The following is a 20,313-nucleotide window of genomic DNA, read 5'->3' on the forward strand; positions in this document are numbered from 1 at the left end:
TAGAACAAGCAAAATAATCTGCCAATGGGGTAAGCAAAAGATTTCAAACCGAAAACATTTTTCTTACCCCACTGACAGATTATTTTGTTTGTTTCAAGCAAAAACGCACCAAATTTTTTTACTCCTTGATTTAGGATTTTTAGATATTTTTGCTGGAAACAAGACAAAAAAATCAGTAAGAAAAGCATTTTTTTGCAGTGTTGTGGTGTGTGTTCAGGTCTGGACGGTATGCGCCGGTTCTCCTGTGAGCAGCAGTGCACTGACAACTTCGGCCGTGTTTTGTGCACGTGTTACGAGGGTTACCGCTTCGACCGAGAGCGACACCGGCAGCACCTGCACCCGTACTGCATCGGTTAGTATGTCTCACTATGTGGCAAACACCGACAATCATAACCTCTCAGTCTGACTGTCTAAATGTCTGTCTGTGATCCAGATGTGGACGAGTGTGAGGAATCAAACAGCACTGTTTGTGAACACGTGTGTGAAAACACTCCTGGAAGTTTCCGCTGCCGCTGTAATGCTGGATTCACACTGACCTCAGATCAGCGCTCCTGCGCTCCTGAACACAACCGTGAGTCTCTGTGTCTGATAGAGTTCACTCCCAAAACAGAATCTTACAGATAATGTACTCACTCCCTTTTCATCCAAGATGTTCACGTCTGTCTTTCTTCAGTCGTGTAGAAATTGTTTGTTTTTTTTTTTTGAGGAAAACATTTCAGGATTTCTCTTCATATAGCGGACTTCTATGGTGCCCACAAGTTTGAACTTCCAAAATACAGTTTAAATGCAGCTTCAAAGGACTCTGAACGATCCCAGCCGAGGGAGAAGGCTCTTATCTAGCAACAATCGGTTATTTTCTATTCATATCCTTTTAACCTCAAATGCTCATCTTGTCTAGTTCTGTGTACTCTGGTTCAAGACAGTTAGGGTATGTTGAAAAACTCCCATCTCATTTTCTTCTCCAACTGCAAAATCGCCCTACATCGCTTTTTTACCTTTTTTGTAAAGGGCGTTTGATCATCTTTGCACGTTCACTTTGTAAATACTAGATTAGTACTTCTGCAGCGATGTAGGATAATTTTGAAGTTGCAGGAGAAAATGAGATGGGAGTTTTTTGACATACCCTAACTGTAGGGCTGCTTCATTATATATGGCCTGATATATGGTATTTTTGAGCACTTCCTATGTTGATCTGCCTCCTTAGGATGAATCACTTGTTGTATTCCCAATTGTAAGTCGCTTTGGATAAAAGCGTCGGCTAAATGAATAAATGTAAATGTAAATGTAACTGTAAAAAATCATAATCACAATTATTTTTGGTCAGTATTGTAATCACGATTATTTAACACAATAATGAGTGGGTCCGGAAATTTATATGATTGTTTAATTTAAGGATAGCAATACAATAAAAAAGTTTTTTTGGGGGGGGGTAATTGAATGTAATTAGTTGAATGTATAATAAAACACCACTGTAAGAATTAAACATGCTTTGTTTCTTATAAAAACTACAAAAGTCCCTCCGTCAAGAGCAGTGTGTGATTCTGTCTTTGTCTTTTGTTGTTTGATGAACATTAAGCACAGAGATGGCTGAAGGAATATTACTTGTGGCCGTTTTAAGAGCTGCATGGATCCAATATACTGTTACACGCGGATTTTCATTCTCAACTGTTTACGTTCATTTGAGACATAACTGATGAAGGTTTACACGAATAATCACCAAACGCTGCATTTTGACATATTCTTAAATGTATTTAACCTTTAGGTTGCATCTTAAGCTAAATGTTCACTTTACTTGTCCGTGTTCTGTTCTGTCTCTGAACGCAATACACTAAACACGACATCAAGTAAACAATGATTTTACTGATTTGCATGTGAAATTGGGCTTTTATAGAGGAGAGAAAGTGAACAAAGGGGGCGGAATCGGGAGTAATAATAGTTTTACCTCGATTATTGTATGGATATCTGCTTGCATAGGCTTTGGTTAAACTGCGTTGCTTTTAGAAGCGTTAATTCAGTTGTTGCATACAGTTTAATGTCTTTATTTTGGGATTATCAAAGTAAATTCTAACTTAAATTTGAGATTTTACTGGGGCACAGCAGATTTTTACTGGGCAGAGCTAGACAAGACGAGCATTTGAGATTAAAAAGTATACTGATTGACATTTGTTTTATTTTTTTTAAATAACTGATTGTTTCGCTAGATAAGACTGAGGACTTCTTCCTCAGCTGGGATTGTTTAAAGCCTATTGAAGCTGCATTTAAACTGCATTTTAGAAGTTCAAACTTATGGGCATCATAGAAGTCCACTATATGAAGAGAAACCCTGAAATGTCCTGATTTCTTTGTGACTGAAGAAAGAAACGCATGAACATCTTGGATGACAAGGGAGTGAGTAAATTATCTGTCCATTTTTATTCTGGAGGTGGACTTCTCCTTTAAGGCCTCGCATGTATTTGATCCTGAATTCGGTGGATAATGAGCTGTGTTTGTTTGTGTGTGTCAGTGAGCTCCTCCAGTAAGTCTGAGACTCAGATGAGCTCTGGATCATGTTCTCTCAGCTGTCAGGACTTCATCAACATGAGGAGCAGCTTACAGCAGATCAGACTCCAGCTGGGACACACACAAACACAGGTAACACACACACACACTACTCTGTATTCACTCTTAAAAATAAAGGTGCTTTAAAAGGTTCCATTTTTGGAAGAACCATTTTTGGTTCCACAAAGAACCATTCCATCAAAGGTTCTTTAAAGAGCCATCTCTAACCTTTTTATAATCTGAAGAATATTCTTTCGCCACAAAGAACCTTTTGTGAAACAGAAAGGTTGTTCAGATGTTAAAGGTTCTTTATGGAACCATTTAGACAAAAAGGGTTCTTCTATGGCATCAACAAGCACCTTTATTTATAAGAGTGTAGCTATCTTTGTGAGGACATACATTGACACAGTGCCTCCCCAAACCCTTATCCTAAACCTAAAAATGACCCGATTATAACCTGGGCCCAGTTTTTCAAAAGTAATCCAGTGGGATTTTGGATCACAGATTGGATCGAATCTTGGAAATGGGTTTTTCAAAAGTAAAAGAGGGATTTTGAATTAAGATCAGACCATGTAATCCAATCTTACATTTCATTTGGATCAAACCTGTCCGTTGGGTTATTCAAAACTTTGAACTCAGATTGGGATCTATTTGATCCAAAAACAAAACAGTATTATCATGATTCCATCAGAAGGGTGGATTCAGTTGTAATTTTTGAACCAAATAAAATAAAGTGAATGATCACAAACTTAATGGTTACTGATGATATATAAATTCCTTCATATTCGAAGCCTACAGATCTGGCCATTAAAAATGCGTCTATTTTCACGCGGCAGCCTGCAATTCGGCACGCGTGGGCACGCGTCCTACCGCAGCTGCTTTTTTTTATTTTTTTACAACGTTGTTGCGCTTTATATAATATCCACCAGGTGGCGCAAGGAACAACATTCTGTAGCCAAACACCATGGCCAGCTCTAGGGGGCGTTGGTCATATATACCAGTACAATAGTTCAATGATTCCTCTTTCCTGAAATTATGGTTCCAACCAATAGCAAAAAGATAGCCTATTCATAAGCAGGTGCAGTTGTATTGTTATTTTGTTTTCTTTCTTTGTTTTCCTGACGAACATTTATTAGACTGCATCGGAAATAGAAATGTTAATTTCATTTATTTTATTTTTCCAACCGACAACTGACGTAAACCGCTAAATTCGTTTTCAGGGATTAATTATACACAAGCAAGAAGCAGCATCAGAACCTCACGCGCAGAGCTTATGCACAGAGAAAAACCCAATAAACCTATATATAATAATAAATAAAATAGGCCCATATAAGAAATATATGTTTTTCTTTTCTGAATGAATAATAATTTAACAAATTAATAAGTAGCAAGCCTGTATGCAGAATTTTAGGCAATTTCTGTGATGCGCCCTTAAACCAGCATCTTGTTTCCATTTTTTTTTTTTTTTTTTTTTTTTACAAATAGCCTACACATCTGTTGTTGTTTTTTTTTATTGTGATTGTACACAAATAACAGAAATATGTAAAATAGCATAGTTTTGAGCAATGCCGTACTCTTGAACGAGTATTGTAAGCTGTATCCACTTTATTAAGGGAAAAAAATCAAGTGATCCTGACGGCGCCGCAGGCAGTTAAATAACTCGACAACTTTCACCTTCAGAATAAAATACATTATATATTTCAGCGTTTTAAAGCAACATCAAATTAAGATATGCATGTTTAAGAGGTAGTTCGTCTTTTTCTTTTTCTAAGATACACAATTTTAGATACACTGACAATTAATTTGAGTAGAGACAAATAGAAATGGGAAGGATAAATATAAACTACAATATTTTTGCGATTTTGGTGCTTAGAAATGTATTCTAAGCGGGCCGCGGGCGAATAATAAAGTTAATATAGCGCGGAGTGGGTGGATGCGGAATAAAACCTTGTGGAAGCGGGACTGGAAAAGCACTTTGTTATATAGAGTATAGACTATTTAGATACTTCATCATCAAGCAAAAATTTATTCATAAGCAGGAGCAGTTTTATTATTATTTTCTTTTCTTTTTTTCCTGATGAACTTTTATTAGACTGCATTGAAAATAGAAATGTTAATTTTTTTTTTCAAACGACAACCGACGCGTTTAGTTATTAGCCTATTAACGACCAGATTGTGTTAAATTACATTTAAATTTAAATTGAAACGTGGCTGTGTCATATTAATAACAGCTAAATTCGTTTTGAGGGGTTAATTGTACACAAGCAAAAAGCAGCAGAAACATCAGAACGTCACGCGCAGAGCTTATGCACAGAGAAAACCCCAAAAAAGCTGTATGTAAAATAAATAAAAATGCCCATATGCGAAATATAATTTTCTTAATGAATAATAATTTAAAAAAAAGAAATAAAATTAAATTAATAAGTAGCAAGCCTATATGCAGAATTGTAGGCAATTTCTGTGATGCGCCCTTAAACTAGCATCTCGTTTCCATTTTTTTTTTTTTACAAATAGCATACACATCTGTTTTTTTCATTGTGATTGTACACAAATAACAGAAATATGTAAAATAGCATAGTTTTGCGCAATCCCGTACTCTTGAAGGATTATTGTAAGCTGTATCCACAATAAAAAAGTGATCCTGACGGCGCCGCGGGCAGTTGAATAACTCGACAACTTTCACCTTCAGAATAAAATACATTATATATTTCAGCGTTTTAAAGCAACATCAAATTAAGATATGCCTGTTTAAGAGGTAGTTCGTCTTTTTCTTTTTCTAAGATACACAATTTTAGATACACTGACAATTAATTTGAGTAGAGAGAAATAGAAATGGAGAGGATAAATATAAACTACAGTTTTTTTAGAGTTAAAAATTAATTAATTTATTATTATTATTATTATTATTTTGATTTGTTTTTGCGATTTTGGTGCTTAGAAATTTATTCTAAGCAGGCAGCGGGCAAATAATATAGTTAATATAGCGGGAGCGGGTGGATGCGGAATAAAACCTCGTCGAATCGGGACTGGAAAAGCACTTTGTTATATCCTATAGACTAAACTTCATCATCAAGCATGGGCGTCGGAAGCAAAATAAATGTAAAAATGTAAAAACAGAAAAAAAAAAATACTTTAGTATATGCCATTTTCTGTAGTCGGGTGCCTTTTATTTAATGTTTTTACACAATGCAAATAGGCCATATTTACAAATATTACAAAAGACGGCTATTATGCAACATTTTCAGTGGCGCAAGTGATAATACGAGTAACATATCGTTTATGACACGGGAGACCCGAGTTCGCGTCCGCCTTTTGGTGAAATCATTTTCGAAATCGTCTCCCTTTTCACTTATATCACATCGGAAAGGCATTTGTTTATTTGTAAATTAATGAAATAATTGAACAGTTGAAATAAAGTATCAACTAGGGTTAGGTCACCTAACTTAAGTGTATCTGAGCACTATACTGTACTTTTAGGAGTGTTAATAATTAATTTTATTATTATTATTATTATTATTATTATTATTTATTATTATTATTATTATTATTATTATTGTCTTTAGATTTGTTCTTACATTTTTGATGCTGTACATTAAGATGGCGCTCTGCCCATGCAGTTTTTTTTTTCTTAAAAACTAATTGAAGTGAAAGGGAAGAAACCCATGTAGATTTGGCCTAATGTCCATGTAAATACTATAGCCTAGTATTATATCCTAATATAGAAAATAATTTAGACAAATAAACAGAAGGTTCACTTTTCAAAACAATAAAGCTTATATGACTGACAACGAATACAGTTGTTAAGTATCAAAAGTGCTCCAGTGAGTTATGCAATTTTTCCCCACCTTTTTTCTTTTTCTTTTTTTTAAAGTGGAAAAGTAGTTCTTCTATTTCGAAGAAGTTCGTTAAGCCTGGAACTAGGCTTAAGTCTGTTCTGGGAAACCAAAGGGAAGTGTTTTTTTTTTTTTTCAGTTTTCTGAAAAGTAGCCGTTAATGAGGCATCAGAGTTAAGCGGCATGCAGTATAAAGAGCGAAATGTTTATGAATGGCAGAGTGGGGGTGGGGTGGGGTGTTGAATGCTGTCTGTTGCCTTGTTGTAATCAACATTTGGAGACTTGGGGGTGCTGGGGGCGGATTCCGACTGCATTCAGTTGCATTTCGAATTCAGCATTCAAATGCATGCCAGGGAGAAGGGAAAAGCTTTCCTCACTCGCTCCACTTTTTTCAAAACATTAGTGTCCACGGCCCTGACACCAGTGATGCGCGGGTCAGTGGATAAACAACCCGAACCCGATCGACGTTTTCAACTAAACCGCCCGCAACTCGGACCGCCGAATAAAAAAATAAAATATTGTACCCGACCCGCCTCCTGACCCGTATGTTTAATACTAAAGTGATTAAGCTGTGGAGATGCGGTCTGAAATATCCCGACATCTGAAATCCATTGGTGTACAAGCTGCTTTAAAATAAAATAATGTGTCCTGTTGTAAAGTCGTTGCCGTATTGTTGTGTACGAAGTTAAGATGTTATTATTTTAAGAAATGTATATTTATATGTTTTAGGATTCTCCTTGTTTTTGTTTTAGACATCCATCAATTACGGTGAATAAAAAAATGCCGCGCTGGTGGAAACAAGACTTTCGCTTCTACTTTTGAGACCGGTGTTCGGACGTTTTTCTAAAAAAAAAAAAAAAAAAAAAAAAAAAAACACTGTCATTTATGGTCATAAAAACAGAAGCTGAACATAATTCAAAACTGTAAAGTATTTGCTGAATAAAGAAAACATGAAGGATGCCGCTTAATATTTGGCTTTTACGTGAACTTTAAAGCTTATCCCTCATTCCATTTGTTTTCTTTGTTTTGTAATTTTATATTATTTTCGTGAAATGTATTTTTGCTCAACATGCATTTCTCGTGGCCACGAGTTTAATATAACAAACCTGCGTGACATTAGTAACCCAGAATTATTTGAGATATTTTATTTTGAGTTAAGAAATTATTATATTAATAGTTATAGAAATTAATACAATATTAAATAATTATATAGGCGATGCTGTATATGCTAATGCTGTCTGTGCGCAATGTAGACAGCTTTCACAAGTGTTTACATGTATTACATGTTGGCCTACTTCAAATTAAATAGCCCTGCAAGAAACATTTCATGCATCCCACAATCTTGTCCATTGACTGACCTTCTTTTTTTCCCATTATATTTGTATTATTCGTTTATATTCGTTATTTTTTCCTTCATTTTGATCTCGTTACATAACATTCTGAATGTAAATGATACTGTAAAGGTTCTATGACTGGGTTTTTTACTGGAATGCAGTTTAAAGCTTAAATTTAACATATATTGTATTTTATTTAGTCTAATTAATAGACAAATAATTGAAGAGTGAATCATTCACGTAGTTTCATTTGGAAATAATTTATCGTCACACAGTAAAATAGGCCTACATTCCTTCTATTAACTAATAGTCTTTTTTCGTATTTGTATTAATATTATTATCATTATCATTAGTATTACTATTACTAATATTATTTTTATTAGCCTGTTATTTTTGTATATATTTTTATTTCCGTGCGTTTCCACCCCTTAATTTGGCTCTCTTTAACGTTCATGTAAATGATTCTGTAAATGCTTGACATATGATATGACTGATTTTTACTGGAATGTAGTTTAAAGGTTGAATTGAACATATTTTATTTTGTTTCGTCTAATTAATATACTAGACTATATAAATACTAAACTGTTTTACTGAGAAATGAATCATCACGTAGTTTCATTTGTAAATGAAAACATACTCATGTATCGTCACACACGGGGATAAATACAATCAAAAAGTCAAAACGTTATTGGCATAATTGTCAGGCGTTAAAAATAAATAGCCCTAACCAGGTATTGAAATAATAATAACCTATAATTATAATAAATAATAAGTGATTTAGAGCTATCTACTTTGAATCGCTTAACCTAAATAACTTTCTGTATATGCTATTTGGCATATATTTAGCAAATATTGTGAACGACAATTATGCCAATAAAGTTTTGACTTTATGATTGTATTAATGCCCGTGTGTGACCATACGATTTACAAATGGAACGTGAATGATTCACTCGACAATGAAACACTATAAAGGTTATAATTAGACTAAAAATGAATATATATATATATATATATATATATATATATTTAAAATCCCAGCCATATAGCATAATCAAATCTTTAATTGCATGCCAGCATTTGTCATTTAGATTCGGAATGTTAAGAGATCGAAATTAAGGGGGACATACTGAATATAAACGAATAATAAATTTATTACAGAAAAAAGAGGATCAATTAATGGATAAGACTTTAGGATGCATAAAATGTTTCTTGCAGGGCTATTTAATTTGAAGTACTTATATCTAATATTTATTCTTGATAAACTTTTGAATGCTGTCTACATCGCGCACAGACATTCGCATATACAGCATTGCCTATTGTTAATATATAACTTAATATTGCATTAATTTCTATAACAATTAATATAATCATTTCTTAACTCAAAATAAAAAATATTAACAAACCTATCTCTGATAATCCTGGGTTATGGTTACGCAGGTTTGTTTATGCATTAAACATTAGGATGTCGTTACCTCGACAAAATAATCTTGTGGCCACGACATAATATGACATTCCCAGGAATTAATATCTCGTGGCAATGACAAAAAGTAATATGACGTTCCTACGAATTCATTTGTGTGGCCACGACAAACATAAGTGAACCGAAGGTGTCCCCTCCAGGTTACCGTACCTTTTAGTTTGCAGCAATGTTTTCAGCCTGCTCCAGTCCAGTGCGTTACATGACTGCCCCCTACTGATCATGTCTTTCCTATGTCATTGTATTTTCCGTGTTCCTTTGGAATACACCGGCGTCACGCGAGACCACTTTACTTCCCGCGCGCATTTTAAATGGCCAGATCTGTATATGAAGCATGTCACATCTAATGAAATATGGTAAAAAACAACAACAAATAATATCAAAACTATCAGATGTCAAATAAATGGATGGAAAGTCAAAGATGGAAAGTGCTGATAGCTGTCCTGTAAATGATTTTTGACAGTATTGTTTTTGTTTTGTTATTTAACATTAGAAGAAACTAAGAAATGTAAAATGTTTGTTTATTGCAGTGTTTCTGTTTCTTACAATTAAATCAAACAATGGATATTTGTGGCCACTGGTATTTTGCCTACCTTTAAAAAAAACTGTCATAAAAGTAAAATAGATCAGTCAATCCTGGATAGCAAAATTTGACGACAATTTGATCCAGATTAATTTTTTTGAAAAACTGGGCCCAGATCCTTAAAATCAAGTCTTGATACAGGCCTTTAAAGCGGTCTCAGAAAGTGAAAACTGGCTCAAAATATCCTCACTTTACTCTCTTTTTCCTCACTCTGATGGTCTAAAACTCAAACTGTTCCTCACAAAGATAGCTGTACAAGTGCATGAACACACTTATAAGCTCAAACACATCTCATCTGTATCATGTATGTTCAGGGTTTGTCTCCCAGTCTGGATAATAACAGCCACAAACTGACTCATGGGAGAACAGAGAAAAATCCTGAGAGTCAGACCAGCTCTGGACCACCAGGACCACCTGGACCTCCTGGTCTGCCAGGTAAACACACACACACCAGACTGTCTCTGGAATAACCACTTTCAGAGCTTGTAAATAATATAAACTCTTCAAACTGATTCACTTAATTGAATCGGACTCAACTGTATCTGCAGATCTTCTACTGTCCTCATTTTCTCATATTAGGAAGCATTGAAATGAATTACATTTGAATCTGGAAAATGAACATCACTGCAGTATTGTGGATTCCACTACATTTGGTATCAGCAAGTCATTGTTAAAGGAGAAGTTCACTTCCAGAACAAAAATGTACAGATAGTTTACTCACCCCCTTGTCATCCAAGACGTCATGTCTTTCTTCAGTCGTAAAGAAATAGTTTTTTTGAGAAAAACTTTTAGGAATTATCTCCATATAGTGGACTTCGATGGTGTCTGCGAGTTTGAACTTCCAAAATGCAGTTTAAATGGCTCTAAACAATCCCAGCCGAGGAAGAAGGGTCTTATCTAGCGAAACAATCAGTTATTATCTTAAAAAAAAAATGCAAATGATATACATTTTTAATCGTCAAATGTGACCTTGGACCACAAAACCAGTCTTAAGTCGCTGGGGTATATTTGTAGCAATAGCCAAAAATACATTGTTTGGGTCAAAATTATTGATTTTTCTTTTATGCCAAAAATCATTAGGAAATTAAGTAAAGATCATGTTCCATGAAGATTTTTTGTAAAATTCCTACTATAAATATATCAAAATGTAATTTTTGATTAGTAATATGCATTGTTAAGAACTTAATTTGGACAACTTTAAAGGTGGATTTCTCAGTATTTTGATTTTTTTGCACCCTCAGATTCCAGATTTTCAAATAGATGTATCTCGGACAAATATTGTCCTATCCTAACAAACCATACGTCAATAGAAAGCTTATTTATTGAGCTTTCATATGATGTATACATCTCAGTTTTGTAAAATTTTACCTTATGACTGGTTTTGTGGTCCAGGGTCACAAATGTTTATCTTTTCTAGTTCTGCATCAACTCTGTGCACTCCAGTTCATGACAGTAAGGGTATGTCGAAAAACTCCCGTCTCATTTTCTCCTCCAGCTTCAAAATCATCCTCCATCGCTGCAGAAGTACAGACCCAGTGTTTACAAAGAGAACGTGCAAAGATCAAACGCCCTTTACAGAAAAAAGGTAAAACAATGATGTAGGTCAATTTCAAAGTTGGAGGAGAAAATGAGATGGGAGTTTTTCGACATATGCGCATCGCAGAGCTAGACAAGATGAGCATTTGAGGTTAAAAAGTATATAAATTGTTAATTTTTTTTTTTTTTTTTTTTGGGAAAATAACTGATCGTTTCACTAGATAAGACCCTTATTCCTCAGCTGCATTTGAACTGCATTTTGGAAGTTCAAACTGTGTTTAAGTCCACTATATGGAGAAAAGTCCTGAAATGTTCTTGAAAAAAGCATAATTTTCTTAACAACTGCAGAAAGAAAGATATAAACATCTTGGATGACAAAGGGGTGAGTAAATCTGTAAATTTTTGTTCTGGAAGTGAACTTCTCCTTTAAATCTCTGTTCTATTCATATTACATCAATATTTCACACAACACTGTAAAAACACAGTGAACTAAGCCAGAAGAATGTCCAAACTTAAACAGGGTTTCTGCAGATATGAACAAGTGAAATTTAAGACTTTTTAAGACCTTTTTAATACCACCTTATATGAAATTTAAGACCTAAACCTGTAATGGAAATAGATATTATATTACATGCATATGTGATACTTAATGTGTTTAATGTAAAATGTAAACAAAATTTCATGGCTGTCATAAATTAAATTTATTACTACGATATACAGTGAACTTTCCATATCAGCAGATACTATTCCACACAAAATATCCCCATAAAAGTACCACTAGAAATATCTGATGTAAAAAAAAAAATTCTGAAGCGATTTTTTTTTTTACTTTTGAAATGTATGCGTACCTTTGAAATTTATTTTATGAATTTATCAATAAATTCTAAATGGCTGTTAGCAGTGAGATTACATAATTTACACTGCAAAATTAAAAGTGAGATTAATGTTTTAAATACATTTATTGATTTATAAATATATATATTAGAAATGTTATATAAATACTGCGATTCTGTCTGAAGACGCAGTAACTTCCACAGAGGGAAAAAAAATCTACAGTTGTTAGCAACTGGCCTTAGCCAAGCGGCAAGCCCTATATTCAGTTTTTCCAAGCCCAGTATCGCTAAACTTGCATTTCCTCATAGCTAAAAAATTAAATCCATTTGACTTCTGCGGTACAATCCGAGAGAGACTCGCGCCAATAACAGAAAGCTGATTGGCTATTGCATGCTGGTCTCATTTGTAGTTTAAATTCAGCAAATTATATTTGGAATAGTGAAATAAAGAACTACAACACAACGGAAACAACAGAAAGAGAATTTAAATGAGCATTAGAGGTAGCGTTACATGGACATCGGAAAAATAAGACCTGTGTAAAATTATTTAAGACCTAGAACAGCGAATTTAAGACTTTTTAAGGCCTAAAATTTTGATTTTTAAATTTTAGACTTTTTAAGACTTTTTAAGACCCCGCGGAAACCCTGTTAAAAAAAGGAGTGTTTCAGGTGACCCGGGTGAGCGAGGGGAGAAGGGAGAGCAGGGGCCAGCAGGACCCCAGGGACCCAGAGGAGACATGGGTCCGATGGGGCCACAACCGGATCTTCAGCACATAAAGATGGGCAGACGAGGACCGGTGGTAAATCTGATTTACTGACCGCTGACACTGAGAAAACACTCAACAAATGTGACCCTGAACCACAAAGCCGGTTTTTGAAATTGAGATTTATACATGAAAAATAAATAAGCTTTCCATTGATGTATGGTTTGTTAGAATAGGACCAATATTTGGCACAGAAAATCTGGAATCTGAGGGTGCCAAAAAAATCGAAATATTGAGAAAATCACCTTTAATGCACATTACTAATCAAAAATAATTGATATATTTACGGTAGGAAAGAAAAAATCTTCATGGAACATGATCTTAATATATTATTGATTTTTGGCATAAAAGAAAAATCGATCATTTTTGATACAGTTTTGGCTATTGCTACAAATATACCTGTGCTACTTACAACTGGTTTTGTGCCCCAGGGTCACAAATGATTCATATTCTCACTGTTTAACATTGGTTGAGAATAATTTCCAACCGTTTTAATGTTCATGTCTGATGTATTTGATTGTGTGATTCCTGTAGTTTGATAGAAAGTTTTCATCTGTTTGTACAGGGACCTCCAGGAGCGCCTGGTAAAGATGGACAAAAGGCACGTTTGTCTTGCTTTATGTGGCAGTTTTCTGTTATTTATGATTTTTATTAAACACTAAGTGCTGTGCTTAAACAGTATGAATCTGATAAATAGAGGTTATATGAGGTTGTTATGTTTCTGTGCAGGGAGACAGAGGTTTTCCTGGACCCAAAGGATCTCCAGTAAGTTATCAATGAAATATTATTATTGTTTATTATTATTAAAAAAAAAAATTGTGTATTCAAATTCAAAAGTATTCAAATTTAAAAAAAAAAAATGTATATGGGTCAAAGATGTTAAGATGTCCACATCAAAAGAAATTTACAAAAGTGAATTTATGTCCATAGAAAGATTAAATGTAAGTAAAGTGTCTACTTTTAAGGTTTCAAATAAGTGTTTCGAAAATAAAATGTCAAAATTTGGTTGAAATAATGTTACATTATCATTCAGTGTAACACAATATTTATGTCAAAATTCAAACAACATGCTTATTCTGACTTGTACATATTAAAATATATATTAAAAAAAAAAGAATAAGGGAGCATATTACATTTTTTTTACTGACATTTTTACTGACAAATGGGCAAAACCTATTTAAAAATGTGGAATTACAGCTAATTAGTATTTGGGGTGAAAATAATTTATCTTTTAATATGTCATAAATTGATTTTTGTTGAATGAATATGCCTGACAAGATTGTTACACTAAATGACATTTTAGTGGGTGTCTTCTGTAAATGAGAAAAAAAATTATGATATTTATTTTTTGCTCAGAAAAACAAAAACAAAAATGCAATTAAATTAAATACAAAACTTTTACATTTTTTGGAAAAAACAACAACAATTTAAAGCAGTATTACAATTGTTTTTATGGTTTAACCCTTTTTTATCTTTGAAAACCCACATATACATTACCGCTCAAAAGTTTGGGGTCAGTAAGAGTTGTATTGTTTTTAAGGAAAGTCTTATATAATAAAAAATATAGAAAAAACTGTAATTTTGCGAAATGTTATTACAATATAAAATAATGGTTTCTATTGTAATATACTTTAAAATTTAATTTATTCCTGTGATGCAAAGCTGAATTTTCATCAGCCATTACTTCAGTCTTAAGTGTCACACGATCCTTCAGAAATCATTCTAATATACTGATTTATTATTAGAAGGATCTATATTGGATCTATATTGGATTATATATTGCAACAGTTGCCCTGCAAAGTATTTATTTAGAAATTGTGATATTTTTTCAGGATTCTTTGATGAATAAAAAGCTCAAAAGAACAGCATTTATTCAAAATATAAATATTTTCTAACAATGTAAGTATTTGCTATCACTTTTTATCAATTTAACACACCCTTGGTGAATAAAAGTATTAATTTCTTTCAAAAAAAAAAAAAAAAAACGAATAAGAATAAGAAAAATTTACTGACCCCAAACTTTTAACCGGTAGTGTATATAATATTTTACTATTTTCATTTATTCATTTATTTATTATTTTTACAGTATTTTATTGTGTGTCTTGGTCATTTTTATTATGTCTTTTTTTTTATACATCTGTATTGTTTTAATAATTTTGTAAAGTTATTCTGAATGAAAATGAGAAATGCTTTCTTTGCAACTAGTGAATAAAGTTAAAGAACATTTTTTTATTTGTAATTTTATTACAGTTACTTTTATTTCAAGTATTAGTCTTTAATTTTATTATTTTTTTACATTAACAGTATTAGCCCTGCGTAGATGATAATGCATATCTGATGCTGCATTTCCTTCACACGGAACCAAAAAATCAAACCTGATCTTTTTAACTTGCTGCTTCCGAAAATGCAAAGTGAAATAATGCTAATTAAATCTCTCTCTCTCTCTCTCTCTCTCTCTCTCTCTCTCTCAATTCAATTCAATTCAATTCAATTGAGCTTTATTGGCATGACTGTATAATAGTACAATGTTGCCAAAGCAATAAACAGTGAACAACAACAATAAATACATAAATAAATAAATAAATGCATAAAAAAGAAAACAAAAACAATAGCAAATATCATGTAAATATCTACAGAGAGCAGTGATAAGGAAAAGGGGGGTTCAGCCTTTGTCCCTCATAATGTGGCAGGAGGAAACATACTGCGCTGCTAAATGGATACACTTGTCTTTCTCTCCCAAGATATAACCGAGTTTGTCTATGTGGCTTACTTGTTGGAAATCAGGCACAATTTGAGCTATTTTGGTAAAATAGGCGTCTCTGATGTTTTTATATTTGCTGCACTCCGTAAGGAAATGCAGCTCATCCTCTATAAGTCCATCTGTGCAGTGAGAACACAGTCTTAGCTCTCTGGCTCTCCAGCTCTGCTTGTGTCGACCCGTCTCTACATATAGACTATGCTCACTTAGACGATACTTTGTCAGGAGCTTTCTCTGATGATAATCTTTAATTTTGGTCAAGTAAGGTGCCAATTGATAACCAGTCTTTAATCTGGAGAAGTACTTTAATTTGTTAATTTGTGCTATTTTGATTTGCCAATCATGGATATATTCTTCCTGGGTTAATCTACCAATTTCTTTAACTTTTGCATGTCTAAACTGAATTGTTGAATTTAGTTGGTGTTTTTCCACTAAATATTGCATGGGGTCACTCTCTGGGTGTCCTGCCCTGTAAGTAAGAGCACAGTGATGGTAGCCGTCTGTCAGTGTGTCAGACAGATGGAACCAGAACTTCGCTGTTCTCTTCTGGATTTCTGCTAGGAGGGGGAATCTGCCCAATTCTGCCCTGCAGCCGAGATTAGGGGCGTTTCTGTGGAGTCCCAGGATGTTCTTGCAGAACTCGAGGTGGAAAATTTCAGTGGGGTTTTTATCCCAAGAATCATAGTTTAGTTTAAATTTGGGGGCCCAGATTTCACAGCCATACAGAAGAATGGGTTTGATGATGCTGTCAAAGATTTTCAGCCACAATTTAATGGGTGGGTTGAATTTGAATAGTGATTTTCTAATTGTGTAATAAGCCCTACGTGCCTTATCGGTCAGATGTTTTATTGCCAGATCCAATTTACCCGAAGCTGAGATTGTGAGACCCAAATAATTATAACATGTGACATGATTAATAAGTGTTCCCCCGATTGTGAAACTATACTTTTTGTCAGTAAGGCGAGGCTTTTTCTGAAAGATCATTATTTTGGATTTCTCCATGTTTATTGGTAAGGCCCAGTCTCTACTGTAATTTTCTAAAATTGAGAGGCTTTCATGTAGCCCCTCTTCATGAGGTGACAAGAGCAGAAGATCATCGGCGTACAGGAGGCATTTGATTTCTTTGCCCTCTAGGGTCAGGCCAGGATTAGAGGACTTTTCGAGTTTTGATGCCAATTCATTTATGTAGATATTAAATAGAGTCGGGCTCAGGTTGCAGCCTTGACGGACTCCTTTGGTCTGACTGAAATAATCAGTCCGTTTGTCACTGATTTTGACACAGCATTTGTTTCCGTTGTATATGTCTTTTATGATGTCATATGTCTTTCCTCCTATTCCGCTTTGAATTAGTTTTAGAAAAAGTCCATTATGCCATACCGAATCGAAGGCTTTTTTAAAATCAATGAAGCAGCCAAATATTTTCCCTTGTTTTGTTTGGTGAACATATTTTTGTATAAGTGTGTGGAGTGTGTAAACGTGATTTGAAGTTCTCTGTTTAGGCATAAATCCAATTTGACAATTGTTTAAAATTTTGTGTTCTTGGATGAACTGAATTAATCTGTCATTAATGATCGAACAGAATAGTTTTCCGAGGTTACTGCTCACTGTAATGCCTCTATAATTATTTGGGTCATACTTATCTCCTTGTTTAAAAATTGGGGTAATCAGGTTCTCTTTCCAGATCTCAGGAAAGTGTCCAGATTTTAATAAAAGGTTGAATAATTTTAGGACAGCAACTGTCAGTTTGGGGCTGCTGTGTTTCAGCATCTCATTAGATATTCCATCTAAGCCACTTGATTTCTTCATTTTTAGGGATTTCATCTTCTCTGTCAGCTCAGTTAATTCTATGGGCTTGTCTAAATGATTTAGCCTGTCTTTAATAGTGTATTCCAGGTTATTTAGTTGGGAAGTCAGATGTTTTTGGGTGGGGGTTGGTTCGTTTAGTGAATAGAGTTTTCCAAAATGTTGAGTCCAGATTTTTGGGTCATAGATGGGAAGGTGTTTGGTCTCTTTGGATTTTTCTAAATTTTTCCATAGGTCCCAAAAATAATTTTGATCGATTGCCTCCTCAATTTTGTTTATTTTTATTTTTATGTGATCAGTTTTCTTCTGTATTAGCAGTGACTTGTATATTTTGAGGGTTTGTTGATATGTGGCTCGTATTTGTTGGTTTGCTGGGTCTCTGTGTTTTTTATTTGATAATGATCGTAATTCTTTTCTTAGTTTTTGGCATTCTTTATCGAACCAAACATCTTTAGCCAATTCTTTGCATCTGAATTTTTTTCTTTTTCTGAGGGCTTTTCTGACCACTGTAGAAAAGATTTGAGTTAACTGTTCAGTTGCTAAACTGATACTTCTCTTCTCTTCACTAAATGTAGTCAGGAGAAATAAGTTTATCATGTTGTCAACTTGGGTGCTGTGGAGCGCAGCTTCATACTGGGCAGGACTGTCTTTGCTCCATTTAAATTTGGGGGGGAGTGGATATAGTTTAACTTTTTGTTTTAAAGAGGGCAGATGATTCACTGATCTGTTGAGACTGAGGACTATGTGGCTATGGTCTGAAAATGGCAGCTGTGGCATCACAGTGAAATAATTGATTTTACTTTGGTCTATATCTGTGATGTGTGTCTCTCTCTCTCTCTCTCTCTCTCTCTCTCTCTCTCTCTCTCTCTCTCTCTCAATTCAATTCAATTCAATTTTCAATTCATATTGCTTTATTGGCATGACATACTTGGATACATATTGCCAAAGCATTCTATACATCAGAATAGAATCAAAACAAAAATACATATAATATACATCCATAAAAAAATACATTCATATATATTTATATAAACATTAATGGTTCTACTAATACAGATGTGTTCACTCTTTACTTCTTATTTTGTGACATTTGTAAATATGTTGTGCTACCAAAGAGCTATCTCTCTCTCTCTTCAGGGTCCTCCAGGGTCGTTTGACTTCCTGTTACTAATGATGGCTGATATCCGTCATGACATCATCGAGCTGCAGCAGCGAGTTTTTGGAAAGAGGCGTGGCCTTTCTGTGGACACACCCATTCTCTCCAGCGGAGAGGCGGAGCTTGAGGAGCGGGCGTCAGGAGAGGGAGAGCTGATGCCGAACACGTGAAGCTGCATTATGCCGCATTAACCCCAAAAAAACTGAAGCCCAGAAGAACCTGAGCAGGTAGAGTCCAGCAGCAGCTGCTTCAAAAGAGGAACACGTGCGTCATGATTTTTTCATCAGTGCATCAGTGCAATGACATGGTGAACGCTTTACCTGATGTCACTTGATCTGTGGGACGGAAAGACTGTGAGATGATGCTTGGAGAACAAACAAAGTATAGAGAATAACATACTGCATACTGAATACTCCTCTTTTAGCAGTGCACACTATGTATGGAACATCAGGATCACTGACGTTCACTGACTGTGTGCGATGCTGTATCCCACAATGCAAAGTGCTCAACTTGACCTTCTGTTATCTGTGTGACAAATGAACCAGAAGAAATAATAGCTGTGGTTTTAACATCTCTTTCCTGACTCATTATTTCATCAGAATGACAAATCTTAAAGGAGTAGTTCACTTTCAGAACAAAAATGTACAGATATTGTACTCATCCCCTTGTCATCCAAGATGTTCATGACTTTCGTTCTTCAGTCGTAAGGAAATGATGTTTTTTGAGAAAAACATTTCAGGATTTCTCTCCATATAGTGGACTTCTATGGTGCTCACGAGTTTGAACTTCTAAAATGCAGTTTAAATGCAGCTTTAAAGGACTCTAAATGATCCCAGCCGAGGAAGAAGGGTCTTTTCTAGCGAAACGATTGGTTATTTTCTAAAAACATTTACAATTTATATACTTTTTAATCTCTACCCAGAGTACACACAGACGAGCATTTGAGGTCAAAAAGTATATAAATTGTAATTTTTGTAAATAACCGATTGTTTTGCTAGATAAGACCCTTCTTTCCTCAGCTGAGATGGTTTAGAGTCCTTTGAAGCTGCATTTTGGAAGTTCAAACTCGTGAGCACCATAGAAGTCCACTATATGGAGAGAAATCCTAAAATGTTTTCCTTAAAAAACATAATTTCCTTACGATTGAAGAAAGAAAGACATGAACATCTTGGATGACAAGGGCTGAGTACATTATCTGTACATTTTTGTTCTGAAAGTGAACTACTCCTTTAAGACAATTTTACTCAAAGCTTAATTAAAACGTAAAAAAAAAAAAAAATATGGAAGCCTGTTTCCACCATGGAATAAAAAATAAAAAACATATTTGTGACTTTTTAACAGGGTTCATAAAATGTTCTTAAAGTGCTTGAAAGTACTTGAATTTGACTTGAATTTGGTCAGGAAAATCTGGAAAATAGCAGTATTCCTGAAGAGGTACTTGGAAAGTGTTTAAATTGTTGAAAGACATTAGGTATTTTTTTTTTCAATAAGCACATATCTTTTAATGCAAAGTTCCACAATTCAAAAAACACATTCAGTTAATGTCATAAAACTAGCGAGCAAAGCCAGTAGTAATACTGACAGTGTCGTGTAAACATGGCTGAAGACGCGAAAAGAGGAACAGATGAACCGAGTCATTTGAGTGAATCATTCACGCTGCCGCTTCGATCATTCATTTCAAACGGTTCACTTACAAAA

At 34.4% G+C, this 20,313-nt stretch overlaps 1 protein-coding gene across 1 annotated transcript in view; it reads left to right on the forward strand.

Annotated features, from left to right (window-relative positions):
• LOC141345400 (collagen and calcium-binding EGF domain-containing protein 1-like) overlaps positions 1-18,785 on the forward strand; it is a 27,026-nt gene extending 8,241 nt beyond the window's left edge. Inside the window, exons 2-9 of the mRNA XM_073850252.1 lie at positions 218-352; positions 434-571; positions 2,504-2,631; positions 10,080-10,200; positions 12,804-12,934; positions 13,464-13,499; positions 13,628-13,663; positions 18,597-18,785. Of these exons, the coding sequence (XP_073706353.1) occupies positions 218-352; positions 434-571; positions 2,504-2,631; positions 10,080-10,200; positions 12,804-12,934; positions 13,464-13,499; positions 13,628-13,663; positions 18,597-18,785 (914 nt within the window). The remainder of the gene's footprint in view (positions 1-217; positions 353-433; positions 572-2,503; positions 2,632-10,079; positions 10,201-12,803; positions 12,935-13,463; positions 13,500-13,627; positions 13,664-18,596) is intronic.
• Positions 18,786-20,313: the final 1,528 nt, after the last annotated feature.

This window comes from Garra rufa, chromosome 11 (assembly GCF_049309525.1).
Source record: "Garra rufa chromosome 11, GarRuf1.0, whole genome shotgun sequence".
Lineage (NCBI taxonomy): Eukaryota > Metazoa > Chordata > Actinopteri > Cypriniformes > Cyprinidae > Garra > Garra rufa.